The sequence below is a fragment of the Cavia porcellus genome, unplaced genomic scaffold (genome assembly GCF_034190915.1).
Source record: "Cavia porcellus strain 051 isolate PalLab524CR breed Dunkin Hartley unplaced genomic scaffold, mCavPor4.1 scaffold_3, whole genome shotgun sequence".
Classification (NCBI taxonomy): Eukaryota; Metazoa; Chordata; class Mammalia; order Rodentia; family Caviidae; genus Cavia; species Cavia porcellus.
This window is the reverse complement of record NW_026947486.1, coordinates 80736456-80760090: the sequence shown is the minus strand read 5'-3', so window position 1 is coordinate 80760090 and position 23635 is coordinate 80736456. Positions and strand designations below refer to the sequence as shown.

General features: G+C 42.5%; 1 protein-coding gene across 9 annotated transcripts in view; it reads left to right on the top strand.

The window, feature by feature from the left end:
- The window catches only part of Septin6 (septin 6), a 67967-nt gene that overhangs the window by 13548 nt on the left and 30784 nt on the right, over positions 1-23635 (top strand). For all 9 annotated transcript variants that reach the window (XM_063246329.1, XM_005002698.4, XM_003467590.5 and 6 more), the window contains 2 exons: positions 2580-2694; positions 12400-12595. In XM_063246329.1, coding sequence (XP_063102399.1) covers positions 2580-2694; positions 12400-12595 — 311 coding nt within the window. The remainder of the gene's footprint in view (positions 1-2579; positions 2695-12399; positions 12596-23635) is intronic.

The following is a 23635-nucleotide window of genomic DNA, read 5'->3' as shown; positions in this document are numbered from 1 at the left end:
TTGTTTTCCAGTTAGTCAAGCATTCTGCAGCTGGAATGCGCTTTGAGAACACTATTTGTGCCTGATGTGGTGGTGCACACCTGTGATCCCAGCACTCTAGAGGCCAAGGCAGGAGAATCAAAAGTTTAAGGCCTTCTAGGAGACCCTGTCTCAATACAACAACAGTAAAACCCATTTGTGCCATAGCCGTCCTGCTCAAACCACTCAAATCCCCCAACCTCCATTGCTTAGGGAAGTGGTAGCAAACCTATATCATGAGTGCCACAGTGGACATGCAGGGCCCCCTCTTGTCAGCACATGAGCCAAGCTGCCCCGGCAGCCAGGCATCATATAACAGCTATTTTTTCTAAACTAAAACCTCAGTATTCGGGTTCAATTGCAGAGTTGGTACTTTGAGATAAATCAGTGGGTTTGGGTTGCAGTTTGGGCTGCAGTTTGGGCACATGGTCTCTAAAAGGTTTGCCTTCGCTGGCCTGGGAAATAGGGCCCACACTCCTTTTACTTTTCAGGGCTCTTTATAGCACCATACTGGGGGGCGGGGTATAGATAATGGTGGGCCCATGGGAGGTGTTCGGTCATTCAGTAGTGCAGTAAATCTTTAAGAACAGGTTGGGGAGCTCTTCTCACTGCCCTTTGCCATATAAGTTTTAGAATTCCTTTCCTTTTGGCATTAGGCCAGAGTCTTTGGAACACTCGACATTTCATGGCGCTGAATTGGACACAGGAAGAGGCAGCCAGAGGTGATAAAATATGTTTCAGGAAACCCCAACTCAGAGTCCCCAATTTTGGAGGCCTGCTATGTGGGAGGCTCCGTTGGGAAAGCATGTTGCCTCTCAAGTCCTGTCCCCCACAGGGAGGGACGAGCAGAGGAGCTGACAGTGGGAAACTTACTGTTCACTTTAATGGGGAAAAAAGAAGCAGGGGGAAAAGGGAGGGGCCGTGGAAGATGTGAATGCAGAACAAAGCCCTGAGTGAAGTGGGTTCCACATGGAACTCAGCTGTCCCCAGAGCACGCCCACCTGACTGATCGATGGCATATGGTCGTCTGTCAAGAATGCTCCCCTGGGAGTGTGTGGGGTGGTATGTGTGAGGTAATGAACTTGCCAGATGGCAGTCACCAGCCCTGGCTCTTGGAGGATCTGCTGACACCAGTGGGAATGGGATCTGGAGCGGGGTGAAGGGGCTGTGTGAGAGCCGTTTCCGATGATGCTGGTGGCTGAGAGGCCCCTCCGGCACCAAAGTTGGTCCCTTTCCTGTGCTTCCTGTGGACCCAGTGCACCAGCAGGTGCAGCCAGTGTCAGAGCTGCCTATGGGTGCTCTGGGATTCTGGCATGGGCTTCTGGTGCTAAACATGCCCTTTTGGATTGCTTTTGGCATCTTTCTTGCTGTGGGAAGCATGGTACAACCCCACCCAACAGAAATTCTGACTCCTTTCATGGTCCATTCTCATCGAGGTCAGCCATCTGCAAACCATCTTCTTTTCCGTTCTCTCTTTCCCTCCCTTCTACCAGGACCATTGGCAGTTGACACATTTCTGGAGTGCATGCCAGCCCTTTTTGTCCTCCCCCACCTGCCCCGGCTACTTGGAAGCCTACCCTAGTTTAAGACTCTCACTGTTTTGTAAAACCATTAACTCTAAGAAGCTTTGGATCCTGTAGGTAAAGCAAAGGCCCTCTGCTTTCCAGGGCTGGGAGTGTCTTGGTTGATTCCTGTGGAGTCCAAAGAACCAGGGGAAGCTGGGAGCAGTCACAAGGAGCCACAAGTGTGCTGTGGCATAATGGGTCTCAGGATAGGTTCACAGCTACTATTGATCAAATGCTTACTGCATGCTAGATGCTATGGTAAGTGCGTCAGCTGTGTTGTCCTGTATGATCTAACCACTAGCTACTTTCCTGATTTTAGGATGGGGAAATTTTGAAAAGTTAAGTAACTTGTCAGAGGTCAGACAGCTAGAAGTTGGCAGAGGTGGGACTCAAATTAAGGTGATCCTCCTCCCAAGTGCTAGGACTGCAGGTGTGTGCTACTACGCCCAGTGACATGTTAGATTTCCAACCTGTCCTCTTAATTTTTATGCTTTGTGGTCTTTGTAGATCCCCAAAATGTCCTAGAGGGAAGATTAATTGTTTTTTGGGAATATTTACTCAACACCTAAGCGTGTATTAAGCTCATTACATATATTAAAACATTTGAGTTTCCAAGTCACCTCTATGATAGATTGTATTATCTTATATGATAGACATGGAAGAGATGGAGTTTCAGAGAAGTTACCAGCTTGTATACTTAGTTAGCTCTTAAGTGATCAAGTTGAAATATAACCCGATCGCCTCCACTGACCCTGCTCTCCCATCTGTGATATGCCTCCTCTGTAGTTTGCTGTCTAGAACTGCACGAACATTGTCATTGAGCCTAAAGGGTGCCTGTGCCCAAGAATCCATGGCTTCCAAGCTGATGGGCCATTTTGCTTTGTACAAGAGAGTGACTGAGGAGAGAGAGGAGCATGGGTGCTGGATGGAGAATTGAGACCCAGAATGCTTTTAAGCACACTTTCATTTTTTCCCCTCCCTCTCTTCCCAATATAGGGTGAAGGTTGCCGAACTGTCCCCCTGGCTGGACATGTAGGGTTTGACAGCTTGCCTGACCAGCTGGTGAATAAGTCAGTGAGCCAGGGCTTCTGCTTCAACATCCTGTGTGTGGGTGAGTATTTCCATAGCAGGAAATTCTATTACAGAATATGGATCCTTGATGGCTGGATGTAGCTTTGCAGGTAATTAGGTTAATTGGTGTGTTGTTCTGATCAAACTGCAAGAATCCCCCCCCTCCATTTTTCAGTACACTGGGAACTGAACCCAGGACCTTCACACTGAGCTGCACCCTAGTCACTTTTTTATTTTTATTTTGAGACAGGATCTCCCTAAAGATGTAAGTTGCCCAGGTTGGGCTTGAGCCTGTGATCCTTCTGCCCCAGCCCCCCAGAATGCTGAGATTATAGCATGTGTCACTATGTCTAGCTCTCCTTCCCCTTCCTTTTTCTTCTATCCCTCACTGTATATTTTGAAAGCAGCCAGTTGTGATTACTTTTTTCCTTGGTCAGACCAGCCAGACTCTAGGGCCATATGCTGGGGGAAATGGAGCTGTGTGAGACCCTATGGAAATCTTGGGGGCAGATTGGCTGGCTTAACTGCAGCTGTCAGGTTCATTTTGATTGCAAAAGACAGGAGCCAGGACACAAAAGGGAGACAGGTGATAGGTGAAGAAAGGAAGATGCCTGTGCGCCAGGGACAGGGATTGGTCTGTTGGTTCCCTCTGCAGCTTCACTGCATTTTGCTACCATTTGAGCTCCAGTTTGGGGATCACACAGCTGTGTGCAAAGGTTTTTTGTTTCCCTTTACCTGCATCTCTGCCTAGACCTTTAATCTCCACTGTGGGAACCACATCTTTGTACCTCTATTTGCTCATAATGGCACAAAAACAATTGGAAAATGTTAATGAAATGAAATAAAATGAAATGACTGAGTTAATCACCCAGGAGCCACTCATTCTAGTTTTCCAACTGTTTCTTACATAAGCCTTTTTGGTCCTTATTTTGCAAAGTGATCTCAGTGAGTAGTATCTCTGTCCTCACAGAACACATGGTGACACAGAAGCTTAGGGAGGATGAGGGATTTACCTGAAGCAGCCCAGGAAAAGTAGCAGAGCCATAAAGGGGGCCCTGCCTCTTTGACTCCTTGTCCCTCCCACTGCTCCTGTAACTGCTGGCAGCAGCACCTCTTGAGAACAGGAAAGCTTTTGGAAGCTGTTAAACACTCTCCCAACATGCAGGACAGTGGCTCTTTAAGGGTTTCACCTTAGCCCTTAAAAATCCAATTTACAAACACAATCATAGCGTATAATTTTCACCCTACCATGTAGGAAAGCATACCTTCGTATTTTCAGCGACCTCCTTCTGAACGTTAATGCTTATATAAGTGCCATAATAAAACCAGCTTTCACACTGGCTAGAGCACTCAAACACTTACGCTAATTGCCTTTTCTTATTTTTGTATAGCGTGGCGGGGGGACTCACACCACTTGCAGGTCTGAACCAACACTGAACTGGATATTGTACCCTTCAATACGTTCAAAAGTTCTGTTGTCTCACAAAGGTCATTTTCTCGAGTTCCTTGTTTTTTCTTCTGTATTCCTAGTCGTTTTTTTCTGGGTCATTTTCTATAAGAGAATCACTGCACACTAAGGACAAATGAAAAACAACAAAGCCACTTCTAAATATGGATGCCAGACACTAAGCTAGGCTCACTCACTAGGTGAATGACTCATTCCAATGTATCAGTTTTGGAATTTACAAGATAAAAATATGTGCTTCACAGTATTACACATCAGGGGCTTTAGAGTCTAGATTGAGACACTTAACTCTTTAAATGCTGAAAGTCTAAATCATGGTTATGTTTAGGTGCTATTAGGAGAGGGATATGAAATACATAGACGTTGGAGTGCTCAACATCAAGAACAAATGCTATCACATATAATTTTAGTACTGCTGAATCTCTATTTTAACTAACATGATCTCTAATTTTTGGCTGATAGCCAACTTATTTCACATAATACTTGATAACCAAAATATTTCAGCACAAATATCTCAGATTCCCGTGGTGTCCCTCCTAGAGTTCCATGTGACCTGTGCTGAAATGAAGGAGACAAGAGGTCAAATGGCAGACCAGACTACACCACCTGTCAGCCAATTGGGCAGACTAGTAAAGTTTTGCGTAGGGGGAGGCCCTGTGAGTCACGATGGTTTTCTGAGGGCGGAAGTGTGAGGAAATTTGACATGTGGATCACAGGCTTCCCTAGGGCCCAGAAGAAGAAGCTGCCAAGCTCAAGGCAGTGAGTGAGAGAAAATGTAAACTCTTGCCCTCTACTTCCCACCCTGACATTGTACAGCTGCAGTATACACCTGCCGCTGGGATAGGATTGCTCAAGAGCCTGGCACAGTCTCTCCAAGAGGGGAAGGATAGGAAGGAGACCCTCCCACCCCCAAGGAGCCACATTTGGCCACCCTGAGGGCTTGCCTCTTAGATTGCTGGTGTAGCCACTGGATATATCAGCTGGCACTGGGTTCATTTCATTCTCTATCCCCAATCCAAAAAAATCTACAACTCATGCCTCTTGCTGTGCTTGTAACCCTGTCATTGCTCAGAGAACCTATAATTTGGACCAAGGTCATGAGCAGCTGAGGCTTGCTCTGAGGCCGCAGTCTAAGTTTGGCTATGGTGCCAGATCCTATACTGACTGGCGAAGAATCTCTAGCTTGACTGCCGAAGGTTATCTTTTTCTCTTGCAAGACTTTCAGGGACTGTGTTTTCATGCCTATTGCCTGGGTATGATTGTCAAGTTTACTTTATTAATGGCTGTTTAAAATGATTCTGTTTGCTCATGGAATATGTTCCCACCAAATATTTTTTTCTTTTCTGATAGGCATTTTCAGTGTACAACGATAGTAGTGCTAGCTTCAATTATTAACTGAAACATAGGATATTTTTTTCACCTTATTGTTTATCTTGCTGCTTGGCTACTGATTATAGGCCCATGCCCATCAGAGTTAAGTATCCTACATACATGTGTGCATATGTGTGTGTATGTTGGGATTGAGAAAGAAGAGATAATTTTATAAATCTAGATTCTAATTTGTATATAAAGGTCCCAGTGAATGGGACCTTTTAGGTAGGCACATAGACATCAGCATATTAAGATTCCTCTCCAAGAGATTCCTTCCATTTTCCTTAATCAGAAATAATACTCTAGTCCCTTTGCTTTGGAGATTCTGAGGATCCAGTGATTATGGATAAAGTGTAGGAGGCCTCAGAGGGGCCACCCAGATCAGCAGTACAAATATTCTGGGGCCTGTTGCTTTGCATTTTTGGATGAGAGCCCCCAAAAGATGTATCCATCCAAATGTGCCAGCAACACTAACGGCTGGGAGGAGCACAAAGGATCATAATGATAATATTTATTTTGAAGCTGCTCTGAATTCCAGGCTCAACTGGGTTCTGTTGAACTTGGACAAAGACACACACAAGCATGATTGAGGCTTACTGCAGGAGGAAAAAGGGCAGCTAGCATTCTGTCAAGGTCAGGGCCCAATCGTTTCACCCCTCTGTCTCTGGGAAGTGCAGCTAGCTGCTCACTTATCTAAGGCAGGTTGCCAGCAGTGGTCAAAGTCTAATAAACCTTAATAGGAGGAAACTTCCCATGGTTTGTAGCAGCCACTGATTTTTGTGGTGTCATTACCCCCACCATAGCTGATTTTAAGCAAGCAACATGACATCATTGCACACAGGTTTGGGAAGAAATACAGGAAACTGTATGAGCTGGCTGCTGTACACCAAAGTCTGCCAGGCTTTTGCAAGATCAGGAAGGAGAAAGGGCAAGGTCACACAGCCAGGCAGGACCTTGTGCCTGTCCCTAGGTTCCCTTGGCCAACTGGAGTTCCTGGAGCATTTCCTTTTCGACACCTCCCTATTAAATTCAAAAACATTTCTCTTGGTTTATTCCAGTATTTAGAGCTGGAAGAGTCTTTAGGTCCATGAGAACAAGGATTGTGGCTATCTTGTTCATTGCCTTACCCGCAGCTGTTGGAACTGCCTGGCTCCTGTTGGAAATTTCATAAATACTTGTAGGATGACTAAATAAGCAAGCATGTCATATGTATGGCGCTTGCTATTGCATATTGGTTAAAAACATGGACATGATAGTGCATACGTTTAATCCCGGTACTTTGGAGGCAGAGGCAGGAGGATCACTTGAGTTTGAGGCCAGCTTGGGTTACATAAGTAAGTGCAAAGTCAGCCTAACTAAATGATAGAGATACTTTCTCATAACAAAACAAAACAAAAGCAATTTGGGCTCCAAAATGGTATGGTGATCACACCTATTATCTCAGCTATTTGGAAAGCTAAATTTAAAGCAGGGGGATCAGAAGTTTGAGGCCAACCTAGACAGTTTAGCAAGACCCTGTTCCAAATCAATAAATGGACAAAACATAAAGGATTAGGGTGCAGATCAGTGGCAGAGTGCCCCTGAGTTCCATCCCCAGTAATACACACACACATACCATGAGTTCCAAGTGTCAACATGCCTAGATGTAAATGCTGGATCTGCAACTTACTAGTTTTTGACTTTGGACTGTTACTTCCTCCATGTTGTATAGATGAGGAAAATAAGGTGCAAAGAGGAAGAGAAATTGTAAATTCACACAACTAGTATGTGGCTTCGGACTCAACTATAATTCATGGACAGATTGTAGTATATATGGGCCAGGAGTGTAGTTCAGTGGTAGAGCACTTGCTTAGCATATGTGAAACTCTGGGTTCCATCTCTTGTGCTGCCAAAAAAGTGGGATCTACCATTGGCTTGTCGTGAGAAATAAATAAGAAAATATATGGGGGCAGTGTTGCAGTGCTATTTTAGAGTTCTTGCCTTGTATATGTGAGGTTTTGGGTTCTATCTCCAGCATCATGAAAAGAAAATATATATTTTTGCTTACAGTAATGCCTATTGTAAACTCACCATAAACCAAAGTTATTGTTTTTACTCCCTCCTTCTCCTTTTATAGGAAAATAAACTGAGACCCAGAGAGGGGAAAGTCTCAGCTTTGGTCACACAATAATTTAGTGGTAACCTGGCTTGGAGTCTTCATTTCATAACTTGCAAGGATTCAACTGCATGGGATGCTAGAGGATGTGGGTATTAACTGTAAATAAGGAAAAGTGCTAAATTTTGCTTTGGCTCAGTGGTTTTTAAGCCTGGGTTAGGAGGTCAATATTAGACTGTTCCAGTGAATATAGTTTGAAATGGTACATTTTAAAAAACTGGTTTTTCTAAGATACTAGCTACATAAAACAAGGTGAGATGAAATACTCTTGGATGGTTGCAGTATGATTAAAAAGAGGCAAGAAGCTAGGTGTACTGGCCCCATGCCTGTAATCCAGCACTCAGGAGGTAGAGGCAGAAGGATTGTGAGTTTGAGGCCAGCATAGTAAGATCATGTCTCAAAACAAAACAAAAGTTTATAAAGGACTAAGAAAGCCTACGGCCCACTGAGATGCTCTGGAAGGGTTGGGCAGGAGAAGAGGGAAATAGACCCCTGGGAATCTCTTAGGTTTCCTGCTGGAACCTAATTGCCAAGACCCCACCTCCTGCAGGGGCGTGGGATGTGTTGATCTATCCCATTAGGCCATGTGTGCTTGGCCCAGGGTAGCCATGGGAGGGGACAGCATCCTAGGCCTAGGCTTGCTTTTGAGAGAGAGCCTCCCCTGTCACCAGGCTCCATACAGATGGTAACCTGGGGTGGGAACACTCCATAACTATAGAAAACTGGCTTGGTTTTCTGCTCTCTTCCAGTCTGCATGTATTATAATTCCCTGGACAGCCGCAAGTTCTTTTCTTCCAGACCTTCAGTATTTGCCTCATAATTGCCACAGTCCTTCTGTGCTGACAAGCATCTGGGTGGTCATTTTCCCAGCTGGCCTGCCCTGCTGCCTGCCCTGCCCTGCCCAGTCCAGTCCCCATTTCTCCAGCTGTGCAAACAGGGTGGGGCCCTCCCTCTGCAGTGTGCTCCTGAGGCCTTCTGTGTAAAGTGGGTGCTGGGCACTTTGGAGTACAGGGCGATTCTCAGGGAATTCTTAGGACAGGGAGCCAGCCAAGCTGCCCCTCTCCCAGAGCCACAGGAAATTGAGCAAAGATCTTCGGGAAAAGAGAGGTGGGTATGTGGACTTTGGAAAATCCATTGAGCATATACAAAGGAGTTTAAACCTCAGTACGTCTTGTGTTTGCAACTTCAGAGATGCTGACCCCATTTGTAATTGAGACATACCCTTGGGTGGAGTGGGGTGGGGATATCTTCCGCTGCTTGCCCCAGTCTGTCACCTCCTGTTGGAAAGACCCAGGAGCCTTTTTCTGCAGTCTTGCTGCTAATAGTTATAGCAGACCCTGCCTGGAAATATGATCTGTCTGAGGAACCATGTCTGCATACCCTGCCAATCCACTGTGTTACAGCTGGCTATGAAATAGGGCCAGGAGATCCAGTAGCCAGGTAGAATTGAATGTTTTCGTCAATATCTCTGGGCGTCTCTGTCTCTACTCCACACATAGAAAGATCTCATCATAGTTTTAAAAGCATCTCTTGCATTCATAGCTCATTATTCAGGATAAAAGAGGCCCCAAAGATGTACAGCTAGATACGCCCAGTGGGTGAAGGGGAGATAGAACAATTTTGGTTTCCAGTCATGCAGCTCTAACCCAAGCTCTGGAATGCCTTGCAAGTAAGTACTGAGTCCCAAGGGGAGATTTACCAGACAGAATTTGTCCAGTGTAAACCTACTCCAACTGGGAGAAGTCAAAGCTCACTTCCTGGGGATTGGACCATTGGGTGGGTAAGAGAGGGATAATACTAGCAAAATAATAGTCTTAGGCATTCAAAAGGCAGCCCAGGATCTTTAACTACTGACTTTTATTCCTGGCATTCCTGAATCACTCAGGGTATAATGTGTGTGTGTGTGTGTGTGTGTGTGTTTACACGTGTGCAGATACAGTCTATTCATGGAGATTGTAAATGGTTTTAGTGCCTAGCCCAGCTTGTAGCTTCATATCAGATTTCTGCCTAGCTACCATGTCGCCAACTTTGCTCTAATTCATGAATTCTTGTGCTGTTTCATTCCCTAAAGACTCCTTAGCTCCAGACAGCGGCTTACTATTTCCTGGTCTCCCAGGAACAACTTCCCTAAACCTTTAGGAGTCCTCCACCACCCTCCCCTATCCACCTCTAGCGTGAAATTCAAGACTTTTGAAATTCCAAGTTTAATTTATTAGTATCCTGCAGCCAATGAGTTAAACAAACAAATGGCTAGTTTGTTTAAAATTTAAGGAGAATAGTAATTTGTGGCTTGTTAATTTGCTTCCCCATTACTAAAAAATGGTCTCACTGAAAGTTCAGTTAGGCTGAGAGAAGCCTAAGGCCTACCTAGTCTTCCTTCTAGTATACAAATCCGGGACACATAGGGTCCACACAGTCTCCCCACTGGGAGACACATCTAGGATAGCTATTGAGTGCTGTTTGGGCCTGGCCGGGAGTGGGGTTGGGGTGGGAAATGGGACGACTGGGATGGGAGGTTATTTGTTTGACAAGCCATTAGTGTTTCTAAAATTTTAAAGCAGCCTTTTAAATGTTATTACAAAAGTTGTATATCTTTTTTAAAGCTATATTACGTTGTACATACTTAAAAAAATTTGGAAAACACAAAAAAGAATTGAAAACCATATATAGTCCCACCACTCGGTGATGACCATTGTTAAGAGTGTTTTATTTCCTTCTAGTTTTTTATAGGAATAATTATATCTCTCCATCACTGCCTGTAAAATAATTTCTTTTTTTTGATTATAAAAGCAATGCATACTCAAGGTGAAACTGTCAAATAACAGGAAAAATTCAAAGAGTAAAATGAAAATTATTCCAATTCCACTATTGTGAGATGACTATACTTATGTTATTGTGTTCCCTTTTGATAGTTTTCATTTAAACAAGATTACATCATGTGTGCTGCGCTTTTCACTTTTCTTTTTTTTTTTTTTTTTTTTTTTGTCTTTTTCCTTTTTATCGGTACCGGGGATCGAACTCACGACTGCCTGCTTGCAAGGCAGGCGCTTATGCCGCTGAGCTAAATCCCCAGCCTCAGTATTTTCTTTTTTTAAAATTTTATTTAAAGAGAAAAAGAAAAAAAAACAGAAAAAGAGTACAAGTTATACAGAATTTCAAAAAAATAAACAGTAAGAAATCACTAGTTAATAGATTACGTATTGTCATCTTAGAAATAGTTGTTCAAGTTACAAAATTAAAGCACATAGAGTGGACCTTCAGTGAGACTACAAACAGTTCTGTTCAATGATCCAACAAAAACTCAGTAATTTGGTTGTCTATCTTATACACTTCAATATACATGCAGTTATATCCGTTAGAGCACTTTCTTTTCCTTTTTTACAATAACAATTACACATTTTGGGTTTTATTACTCCCACAGTTCTTATTACTTTTTTTAAAGAGAATAAAACCAAATGTGACAAAACAAAACAGAATCAGTCAAATCAAAAGGATGGACATAGCACATATTGTAAAAACAGAATACAAGGTGACCGACAATGGTTACCATAATGCCTCTTGCTATCTTTTGTTTTGTTTTGTTTTTTGCCTTTTTCCTTTTTATCAGTACCAGGGATTGAACTCATGACTGCCTGCTTGCAAGGCAGGCGCTTATGCCGCTGAGCTAAATCCTCAGCCCCAGCCTCTTGCTATCTTAAAAAGAATTGCCTATATGATCATTTATAATAAAATTGAACAAAACAGTACAGAACAAAACCAATAAAACCAAAACATTGGAGACATTACAAGACTTCAAAAGAAGATAATAGTTAAACTAGAATGGGCATCATTCTGAATCTTATTGTCTTCAAAGTAGTTGCCTATACCCTCAGGCTTGATACTATCAAGCAAAACAGAGTAAAATCAGTCAAAACAAGATAGTGAGAGCAATACAGGGCTTCAAATCAAGTTAATAGGAAACCAAAATGGTTACTATAATATATCCTGCTATTTTTAAATTTATTTTCCCTTAATTAAAAAATAAATCAATAAATAAAGGAGATTGAGATAAAAAAGGACATAACAACAGAACAGCACATGTCAGAACAGAACAATTTAAGCAACATAGTGTTTCATCACAAGACAACCCGACATAACAGTAGTTACCATAATGTCTCTTACCTTGAAATATTTGAGTATAACTTTGTATACTATAGCATCAAACATATCAAGACAATGTAAAACCATTCAGGAGAATGAAAGTATTACAGGGTATTTAGAACCAACTAACAGAAAATGAACAATGGTTTCTATATTATCTCCTTGTCTATAAAAGTTTTTGTTTATACTATCACATATAATAAAATCCAGTAAGATACAACATGTTAAGACCGATGGAGACAGAAGAACAACAGTTTGATGGGACTTCAAAACAAGATGATATTAAATCAGCACTAGCTATTATGATGTCTTTCTTTCTTCAAAGTAGCTGTTCAGGGCTGGGGATTTAGTTCAGTGGCATAAGCGCCTGCCTTGCAAGCGCATGGTCATGAGTTCGATCCCTGGTACTGATATTTTAAAAAAATAGCTGTTCATGACATCACAGACAATAAAATCAAACAACCCAGAATAAAACCATTCCAATTAATGAATGAAAACATTGTAAGGTTTCAAAGCACATTTCTTCTGTTGGTAGGTACACATCTGAATCATGACGTGTGATAGCTGCACGGTCAAAGTATACCTGGACCCTAATTTATCCTTTTGTTTTTCAGGAGAGACAGGTTTGGGCAAGTCCACCCTCATGGATACCCTGTTCAACACCAAGTTTGAGGGGGAGCCAGCCACCCACACACAGCCAGGTGTCCAGCTCCGGTCCAATACCTATGACCTCCAAGAGAGCAACGTGGGGCTGAAGCTCACAATTGTTAGCACGGTGGGCTTTGGGGACCAGATCAACAAGGAGGACAGGTAAAGAAGGCAGTGGGGTGGGACGGGTGGAGGGTCACAGGGAGGAGTTTTCTGTGAGGTGTCAGAGGAAGCACTGATGCTGAGGCCCGGGGTGTCCCCCCAGAATGGTATGGGCAGGCACCAGGTCCCTCACAGGCGCCTGCCCAGAGTCCCTGTTTATAGCAACTATTTTATTTCATCCACTTTTCCAAAAGAGACTTGTTTTTCAGTACACCTGGGTGGGGTCTCAGTTCCATTCAGCAAACACTTCTGGAGCCTCTGTCTTGTGCCAGGAGCTGCCAGGCTCTGACATTCTAGTCTCTGCCCTTGAGGCACTCATGTGTAAGACTGGTTTTAAGCAAATAATTTCCATAGTGGTATGTTCTGTGAAGGACAAAGTGTAAGGAGTTAAAGGACAGTTACAATTAGAACACAAAAATGAAAACAGTTCCCTGTGGGAAGGTCAGGGAAGCTGTGATGGAGCATGTGCCCCCTGAGCTGAATCCTAAAGGACAACTACTTTGCCAACAGATGGGGGACAGGAGGTGACTGCTTATTATAGGGCATAGTAGCATGGTGGAATCTGGCCTGTTCTAAGGAGCTGCAGGTTGCTCCTTTTTTTGCTATTCAGAGGTAGGGTTACTGAGAAGCTGATGAAACTTAAGGCTATCATGGGCATAGGTACCTTCCAAGATCCTGTAACTGATTTTTATTCATAAGTTTGTATTATTTTTTTTGGAAGACCCTGTGGACTCTCCCAGATTCCATAAAACCTGGATCTGTCTCTGGACCAGTGACTAGAATGAGCTAAGGGAAAAGTCAGGGGGCGTAAGCCTGGAGTGGGAGCCAGATCTTGGAGTGATTTATAAAGTATGCAGATATGAAGCCACTGAATGATTTTAAGAAAGACAGTGGTGTGGTCTGACTGTCCTTTGAATAATGTCCTGTGGTATGGCATTAAAATACACTAGAAAAGCAAGAAGTCCAATGAAGAGACTATTGGACCCATTAGATTGAGGCAAGAGATAAAGTAGCTGCTGGTATAGAAGACAGAGATTTGATAACTATCGAGTAGGTAAAACCAATAGGTCTTATTAGATAGTGGATATGTAATTGTAAAGGCAAAAAAGTAATCTAGAATGAGGCCTGAATTTCTGACTTTGGAGAGTGGACAAAGAGTAGTGGCCTCCCATAGTTAAGAACCACATTTTAAGATGATAACCTCTGGGGCTAGGGATTTAGCTCAGCGGCATAAGCGCCTGCCTTGCAAGTGTGTGGCCGTGAGTTCAATCCTCGGTACTGATTTAAAAAAAAAAGACAAAAACAAAAAACAAAAAAGATGATAACCTCTGTTTTGGACATGTTGTGGTCCAGCTGTCTCTAGAATATCAGGAGCAAAGATGGCTTTCAGTGGTAGGCAGCTAAGTAGACAGATTGGAGGCCTGAAGAGGGTCTAAATGAGAAATACAGCTTTGGGTTATGAGATAGAGATATGTTCCGATACTGGACACAGGTAAGATTGTCTAGGAATCGCAGAGAGTGGACTGAAGACAAAAACTTCAGTATGTGAAATCGGCAAATTGAGGCTGGTATCCGGAAAGGGACTGAGTGGGAGACACAGGCGGTTTGAAAAATGCATGAGTGAGGGGTGGAGTGAAGCTGAGCGATGAGGCTGTGGTGAGGGCTGGGGTGTGGGAAGGAGTGCAGGTCTGGCACTCTCTGCATATAACTCGAAGTTACGTGGGTGTCACACACGCCCATCTCAGAAAGGACCATGCATCATTTTGTCTGCTTATCCCTTAAGATGTCTCTTGCTTCTCAGATGGACTGAATCTCCAGTTCTGCTATTTCTCCCTTAAAGCCACAGCAGTAGTACGCCCGTCTTAACAACGACTAAATAGATGTAGCTTCTTAATAATGAATTGAATTGTTCTCCATGTGAAATTCTAGAAGAAAGACACTTCTGTTTTTATATAGGCTTGTTTATTGTGCTAATCTTATTTGGTGGAGAATGAATTAGGGTCTGGGGAAAGGGCTAGTTTGGTCACAGTCTGAATGCTTAATCTCAGCTACAGCTTTTTCAGGAACTCCTCAATTAAATTTTGCACAGTTCTTTCAGTCACATACATTAAACATAACTAACAATGGGCAACACCTTAATAATTATGATTTAGAAGGACTGAATAGATACTGCCCCTAGAGGCTAATCTATTCCTATTATATTTTTAAAACGTTCTTATTTTTTCCTGATTACAAACATGATACTTATTCATAAAGTATAAAATAATAACAAACTGTAGTAAGTGGGAATGAGAAGCTTCCTGGAAACTAGGCTGGGCTGCAGGGAACTGTAATGGAAAACAGTGGTCTCTACATGCTACCAGGGCTACTTAAGCACACACAGAGCAGCGCAGCTGCCTTGAGTGAGGGCATCAGAATGCCCTGCTTTATCCAGGGCACGTGCTTCAACCGGGAAGAACAGCAACTCAGACTGGGCCTTGTGGAAAGCTCCCTTCAAGAATTCTGGGAGAAATGGACCCTAAGGGGGAGACTGTGAAAAAACAGTCTGAAGAGGGAAGTGCCTGGGGACTTAGGCTTTGGTTTCAGACAGACTTGGATTCAAATGTCACCTTGCCATTTAGTAGACCAGGAACCATAAGGGAGATACTTAACTACTCTGTGGCTCAGTTTTCAAATTACCTGGAAAATGAGGATAATGATTGCAATAATCTTTACTGTAGAGGGCTGTGATAAAGCACACTTGATACATATGGCATATGAAATACGTAAACAATGCCTCACACAGAGTAAGTACCCAATAAATAGAAGGTATTATTATAGCCATAGTTTTTATTGATACAAGAATGAAGACAGAGTTGTATCATCTAGTATATGAGAAGAAATGATAAATAGCATCCAGGAAAATGAGAACTCAAGAACAGCCTTTGAGTTTGGTAACATGAAAGTCATTAATAGATTTAGGAATAATTCCAGGGGAATTGTGAGTAGAGCCTAGATTGCCATAATTGCTCTGTGAATGAAAGCCAAGGATGTAAAAGCACCAGAACCTCAGAAAGAGCACTAGAACAAAAAAGTGAGTCTATCAGATTCATGTTTACATGGAAATTTAGTATATGTAATTCAGCAGGGAAAGAATGAACTATTTAGGAAATGATGCTGGGAAAATAGGCCATCCATTTAGGAAAAAAGTAAAATGAGACCCTCTCACACAAATACCACTCCCCAAAATAGATTCCTGTTGGACTAAAAACAAATTCTAAAAATATAAGGAGGAAATGTTGGAGAGTATTTTTATAACTTTAGGGGCAGGGGAAGGCTTTTCTACTCATGAATCAAAATCCAAGTTATAAAAGAAAAGAGTAACATTTAAATTCATCAAAATAAAAATACTTATATATTGAAAGATGTCGTAAACAAACATAAGCTATAGATGGAGCAAAAATATTTGCAACCTATGTAACAGACAAAGGATTTTTCTAAAATGTATAAAAAGCCTCTGTAATGCATTGAGAAATAAACATAATGGACAAAAGGGAGATACAAATGACCAATCAACATATGAAACGATGCTCAATTTCCTCGATGATTAAGGGAAATGCAAAATGAAACAGTGAAATATTTTCTGTCCATCATATTTGCAAAAATAAAAGATGGCATAATATCCACTAACACAGGGTAATTTCATTCATGTTGGTGGGAGTGTAAATTGATACAGAGTGTTTCAGGAGGACAAATTTGGCAGCATCTCTTATAATTTTAAATGCGAATGATTCATGACCCAGCAGTTTCATTTTAAAATATACAGCCTAGAGAAACAATTGCACATGTTTGTGAGAAGCATACAGAAAGGATGTTTATTGCACCATTGGCTATTGAATAAAAAAGTAATGAGAATTTCCATCAATTAACAGTGAAATGAACTGTGATACAAGCATACTATGGAATTATATTTGGCAGATTAAAAGAATGAGGTAGATTGATATGGGCTCATCTGGATAGAGCACCAAGTTGTTTTGTTATGTGAAAAAAAGAAGTTGCAGAATGACATACAGACCACAGTGCCATTTGTGTAAATCTGCCCCCTTTGCCCAGTGAAGCAACAAACACTTCTCTCTATTTCTATATGTAAATACGTAGAAAAGATGGGGAATGATAATCAGCAGACTGAAAACAGATCACCTCTGAGACATGGAGAATATATACGTGTGTTGGTTGTATAATTAAATATACATGTAAAAGAGTGAAGTTTTAGAAAAAGAAGCTGATAAAGTAGGCATTAGACCACTGGCTTAGAAAGCTTGTCTGAACTGGGAAAGAGAGATTAGGTAAGGCAGAGGTGACAAGGAGATCGAGGCAATTCTTAAGAATAAGGAGAAGTGATGAGGGTTTAAACAGAAGCAGACGTTTCCAGAAGAGACAGGAGGGGACACATTTGAAAAGAAAATCAGTAAGACTTAGTAACTAAGTTGGTGTGGGACCTGGTTCAGTTTATCAACTGCTAAATGTCTACTTTGTGCTAAGTACAGTGTGAGGTACCAGAGACATTAGTAAATAAGGCACAGTCTTTAATTAAGGAGCTTATGGCTTAGTGAAAGGGACCAATATGTATACAGTTTCTTCATAACATGGTAAGTTCAGTGACAGAGTTCTGTGGAGAGGAATTGTGGGAATAGGAAGGGCAGCAATTGGCCAAGCTTGGTGGTAATGGAATAGGGCAGAGGTGGCTGAAAGCAGATGGTTAGGAACAGCTGTGCTAGGTCTTGAAGTCTTGCAGGATAATACGAGTTAGCTGAATGACATACTGTAGAACGTCAGTACATATTTGTTGAAAATAAGTAAACATTGGTGGAAAAATAAAGATAATACCTGTAAGTTTTTATCATTTAATACCAAAAATATTTATCTGATATGTTAGTATGCTGTTGTGGACAGAAAACAGTCTGTAATTTGTTGGAGAGAATGAAAACATTTTGAAAAATCCAGTAGATTATTCCTTCAAAACATATCTATTTATTGGGTATCTGTTATACACCAGACACCATACTAGATCCAGAAGACCAACATGAGCCATCAGGGAAGCAAAGACATAGCAAGTATTTGGGACTCTTGAGTCATTTGGGAGGATTAGATTGAGGAGCTTGTTTCATGAGGAGAGAAGACACACAGAAGTTTACAGGCTAAAGGAAAAGAATCACTAGGAAGTAAGATGGTGATAATGAAGTGATCATCTCAAGGAGCCTAAAGGGGTGACATCAAGTGCACAGGGACAACAAGCCTTGAGGCAGATGAGACTATTTCATCCTCACAGACTAGGAGGCAAGGAGTGGTAGGTTTGTTTGTAGAGAATGGGGGCGAGACAGGAAGTTGAGGTAGTGTAAGCGTGGTGGCTTATTTGTTGGAAAGTGGAGAAAAGGGGTCATGAAAATTTGGGAGCTTGCAGAACAGGTGACAGTTTGGAACAGTCAGTGAAGGCAGTGGGAAGGCAATGAAGTCCAAGTAAAGGGGCTGTACTTTTGCTCTAGAGGCCCTTGTGTGGTTGAGGCCATAAATCTTGAAATGGTATCAAGACCTCATTTTGTGATTGTTTCTAAGCAACATCAGTAGCAGAGGTATAAGAGCAAGAAAGCAGGTCCTGAAATGTATTCAGGGTAAAAATGATACTAGTCAAATAGGGTGGAAGGGCAGGAGTGGAATGGAGATAAATGTGTTAAGAAGAGATGGCATGGTGGTGCTTCTCTGTAAACCCAGCTACTCAGACACCTGAGGCAGCAGGATGGGTTGAGCCTAGGAGTTTGGACAACATCCTAAGACTGCATCCAAAACAAAAGAAAAACAAAACAAAAAACAACTAGAGATGAAGCACAGTGATAGAGCACAAGGCCCAAGGTTATTCATTCCCTAGCAACACTCCCCTCAAAAGAGCACAGTGACAGATACCTATAATCCCAGCTACTTGGGAGATTGGGTAGGAAGATCACATGAGGCCAGCCTGGGCAACCCAGAAAAAGTTCTGTGAATGTAGCTCGGTGATAGAATGTTTGCTTAGCATGTTTGAGGCCTTGGTTCAATCACTACTAGTAGTACTAAAAACAAAACAGAACAAAAACAGTTCAGATTATTTGTATTAGTCACTTTAATGTTCCTGCCACAAAATATCCAACATCTACATCTTAAAGGAGGAGTCGGTTATTTTGGCTCATGATTTCAGTGGGTCCAGTTCATGGTTAGCTAGCTCCAAGGCAGAAACTGCATAACAGAATGGCATGGTGGAGGAAAAGTGCTCACCACATGGCAACAAGAAAGTAGAGGAGGAGCCAGGGACAAGAATGTACTCTTCCAAGTTGACCTGGCCTTTCCAACCAAACCTCGCTTCAACTTGTGAGAGTCTGGGGTGGGGGTTATTTTAGATCTAAGCCATAATGTGCTCAATCATGGGATTCAGTTTAGGTAGAGAGAGAAATTAGACAAGGACACTGCAGCTGTCCTGAGAGATAGTGGAATGGGCGAGGTTTTAGAGGAGTCTATGGAGTGAAAGATTAATTTGGGAGGGTTGAAGATGCACAAGAGCAGGAAACATGTGCGGTTGTGATCGGAGAATATTAGACTAGGATTTCTTGTGTAGAGCTGTCTGGTTAACAATAAGATGAGAAAATTGCTGAAATGGAGGGGGCTGAAGGGTATGAAGTTGATGCAACCAAAGAAGAAAGAAACAGAACTTGACAGGTTGTCCTCAGGCATATTGTGGTTACCCAGAATGGGGAGAGAGATTGTGAGTCTAGGGCTGCCAGAAGGAGATGAGGTAGGTCTCTGATACAGAAAGTTTTTTAGAATGAGGTGGAGAGTCATAGTCTAGTGGAGCACTGAGGAGCTACGAGCCTTCTTATTGCTCCCCACCTTAGGGTGCACAGGTAGTGGGAGAATGAGGAGCCTGCACTGGCGGTGGCTGCGACGACACGAGAAGGGGGTTTCTGTCAGCGTGAAGAGGCAGGTGACATAGGCCAGCCTTTCTCAAACTTTAATGTACATTCCAGCCACTGAGGCTCTTGATAAAATGCAGGCTCTGACCCTATAGTTCTGAGTTCAGGACTCAAGATTCTACATTTCTAACTAGCACTCATGCAATGTGGGTGCTGCTGGCCCAAAGACAATTTTGTTTATCAATGATGCAGGGATTTCAGAGGGCACAGAAGGAATGGTTTAGAAGAAAGAGGACTCTAGGAAGATGACCTACCTTCCTTCCGCTGGGCTCTGCCTCCTAAAGGCCACATCACCTCTCAGTAGTGCCACAGGTTGGTGAGCAAGCCTTTAGCACATAAGCATTTGAGGGACAGTACAGATCCAAATAGCAAATAGAGGAGACCACAGTAATTAGCTCAAAGACAATTGTGACAAATAGTTGAGTAGAGTGGCCAATTTCAAAATAAACATCCAGAAAACCATAGACTTCTTATGAACCAACAATAACCAAGTAGAAAGTACTATGGAAGAGAAAATTCCATTCCATTCACATTAAAAAGCTCCCTTAAGGGGGCTGGGGATTTAGCTCAGCGGCATAAGCACCTGCCTTGCAAGCAGGCAGTCGTGGGTTCGATCCCCGGTACCAATAAAAAGGAAAAAGACAAAAAAGAAAAGCTCCCTTAATATGCCCTACCCACAAGGCCCTACATTATCTAGCTTTGCTACCTTACTTGTTTCATCTGTTGGTATTCTTTTTGTCTTTGTTGAGGTGAAATTCACATAACAAAATTAACTACTAAAGGGGGCAGTCCACTGGCATGTAATACATTGACAGTCTCCGCCACTACCTGTTGTACAAGCTCTACCTCCATCTAGTTCCAGAATATTCCTGTCACCCTGAAAGAAAGCTCATTAAACAAAAACTCCCCATTTCCCTCTCCCCTCAGACCCTGGCCACCACTAATCCTCTGTTTGTCTATGTAAATCTTACTTTCTAGGTATCTCATAGAAGATGCCCCGTACAATATTTGTGTCCAGGTTCTTTCACTTATTGTGATGCTTTTGGAGCTCATCCATGTGGCAGCATGTATCAGAATTGCCTTTTTTATGGCTGAGGACATACCTTTGTATGGATGGTGCATATTTTCTTTATCTAGTCCTTAGTTGATGGGCATTTGGGCTGTTTCTATTCTTTAGCCATTATAAATAGTTTATTCTTCTTCTTTATGTACTAAATCGCAGCTCCCTGGCTCCCTTCCTATTGTTCAAACTTGTCAAGCTGCCTTTTGCTTCAGGATCATTACTTTCTTTGTTGTTCAATCACCTTGAAATGCTCTCCTCATAGATAATCTCTGGTACTGGGAATTAAACCCAGGGCCTTTGCACTAAGCTACATTCCTAACCCATTTTTAATTTTTACTTTTAAAAGACAGTCTCACTAAATTGCTAAGTTCCTCAGGCTGGCCTTGAACTTGCAGTCTCTCTGCCTTAGCCTCCCAGAGTGCTGGAATTATCCCCATCTCCCAACTTTTTTGGCTGTATCATTTGCATCCTTACAGTTCAGATATCATGTCCTCAGAGAAACTTCACCTAATCACTGATTTAAAGTAGCTGAACCCCAATAACTTTTGTCCTATTATTATATTTTACTATCTTCATAGTACATGTAATAAGAAGGTATTTAAACATGAAGAAATGAAGAAGTGTTATCTAAGCCAGGCATGGTAGCAAACATGTTTAATTCTATCATGATGGGAGGCTGAGGCATGTACTGACCCCAACCTGGGCAACTTACTGACTTAGTGAGACTCTGTCTCAAAAAAAAATCCAAAGGGCTGGAGGTATAGCCCAGTGTGAAGGCCCTGCATTTAGTCACCAGTACTGTAAGAAAAAAAATTATCTAGACCAGTGTTTGCTTTGTGCCATTGGCCCCTTTAGCAATCTAGCACGGCCTATAGGCTTACTTTTAAAATAATAGTTTTAAATGCCCAAATACACTGATTTTTTACCAAAAATAGAGCTAACAAATTATTGAAATATCATGGTTTAATAATCCATATGTTTCTCTTCTAATTCCTGAAATAACAGTGTCTATATGCAGGCTTAATAATTATCAGAGTTTGGAAGTTGTCATGGGCATGAATGCAGTATCGTGATACTTGCAACCATTACAGTAGGAAACAAAAATATCAGTGATTTCTGTTGGCTGTGAAAGCACAGATACTACAAACATTCCTGTAGATCATCACCTACATTTGTAGCTGAAGAAACTGTTGAAGTTCAGTCCAAGATCAGTGATAGTGATGCATTATTTTCTACTTAAGCTCCTAGTTGAGTAGAGTGACCAATTTCAAAATAAACATCCAGAAAACCATAGACTTCTTATGAAGCCTCTGAATTCTATCCAACTTCTTGGAAGTCTGAGTACCTCAGGTTAAGAATTCAGGTTTGAAGTGGAAAAAGACTAGCAGTGGCGATGAGGAGGGCGGAGTCCATTGGATCAGGCTTTTGCTGGAGATGGAAGAGATCATAGTACCCAGGGAAGAAAGGGCCAGAAGAAAGCTGCCTGCTCCTGCTCCCCATGGAATTTGAGTGTGGAACACATAGCAGTGCGTGGTTGAGAAACACTGTACCTTTGAAAGACTGTCAGGTATCACTTCCAGTAAGGCAGCAGTTGGTGAGGAGGTGGCCGGTGCAAGTAAGGGTTTTGTAGCCTGCAGATTGGGGTCCAGTGAGCCAGAGAGTGGGACAAAGATAGCCACCATGAGAAGATGGGCCACAGGGACAGGGATTGGGAGAGCACAAGTGGTAGGCAGAACTCTTACTGTATTCCAGACAGCAGGCCAGACACTGAGGTTCCAAAGATGACTAAGACAGAGATGAGTCACACATTTCCGGTTCCCAGAACCAAATCTCGTTTAGCTGATTGGCTGCTCTGGCTGGTCTGATTTGTGCATCTCTTCGGAGTCACTGCCAGAGGCAGCAGCAATAAGATGGACAGAAGGTATATTGGAAACTCAGGGTGGGGGAAGCTAAAAAATCCCACTGTCTTCTTTCTTCTGTTCCCTTTTGCAAAGGAAAAACACAAAGGGAAAAAGTTATATAATGAATAAAAAATAAAAAAGCAGCAGTGTCAAGATCAAATCATTCAAACCAGCCTCTTGTCCAAAACTCATATAAACCAAGGAGATGCTGCATTCCCCCCCCCCCCCAGTTTTTTGTGAACCTTCTAAAGACTTTGAAACCAAGAGATCCTTTGATGCTGTTACCTTTCAGAAAAGTGCTGGCTGAGAGGAATCAAAAGAAGAAAGTTAGGACTATATTTTTAGATTTTCTTTGAGGCTCCTGCACCTGGATCTCTTCTCTGTGTGTAGCTCTCAGAATCTAGGATTCTGTGGTTCTTTTTTTAAATGCTGTTTTCCTTTTCTCTACTAGGGGGCTCTTTCAAAAAGGCTCAGGATGGGGCTGCTGCAAGCGGGTGGCATTTGTTGGGCTCAGCTTCTTCTTTGGTCGTGTTCCCCTCTGGCAGTGGTAGATGCAGAGCCCCTTGCTCTGCACTCACGGGGCAAACCTCTTTTTCCCTGAAGGGAGACAACCCCTTGGATGGAGATGCAGCGGACGGATGGGTGTGGGGGAGCGAGAACAGAGGCAGGTGGAAGCTGAGCTGACCTACTTAGGGCAGAAAGAGGCCGGAGGGGCAGCAGGGATGGCCCAGGCAGAGACCCGACAGAGCAGGGAAAATGGAAGCTCTCCAGGGAAGCCTAGGCCAGGGTACAGCAGAGGACTGACAATTGGTAAAGAAGTCATCGTGAGACTTGGGAACCACTTGGGGAAGCTGTGCATGGTGACTCAGCAGGCTGGGGCACACGAGTATGTGTGCAGATGGTGGAGGTGGTATATTTACCAAATATTGTCTGAATAATTATATTTAAAAGTCACAATTCGCGCAGGCACAGTAGTACACACCTGTAATCCCAGCACTTGGGGAGGCTGGGACTTAATAAGACCCAGTTTCAGAATAAAAAATAACAGAAGGGCTGGGGATGTAGCTCAGTGCAGAGGCCATGGATTCCATCCCTAGTA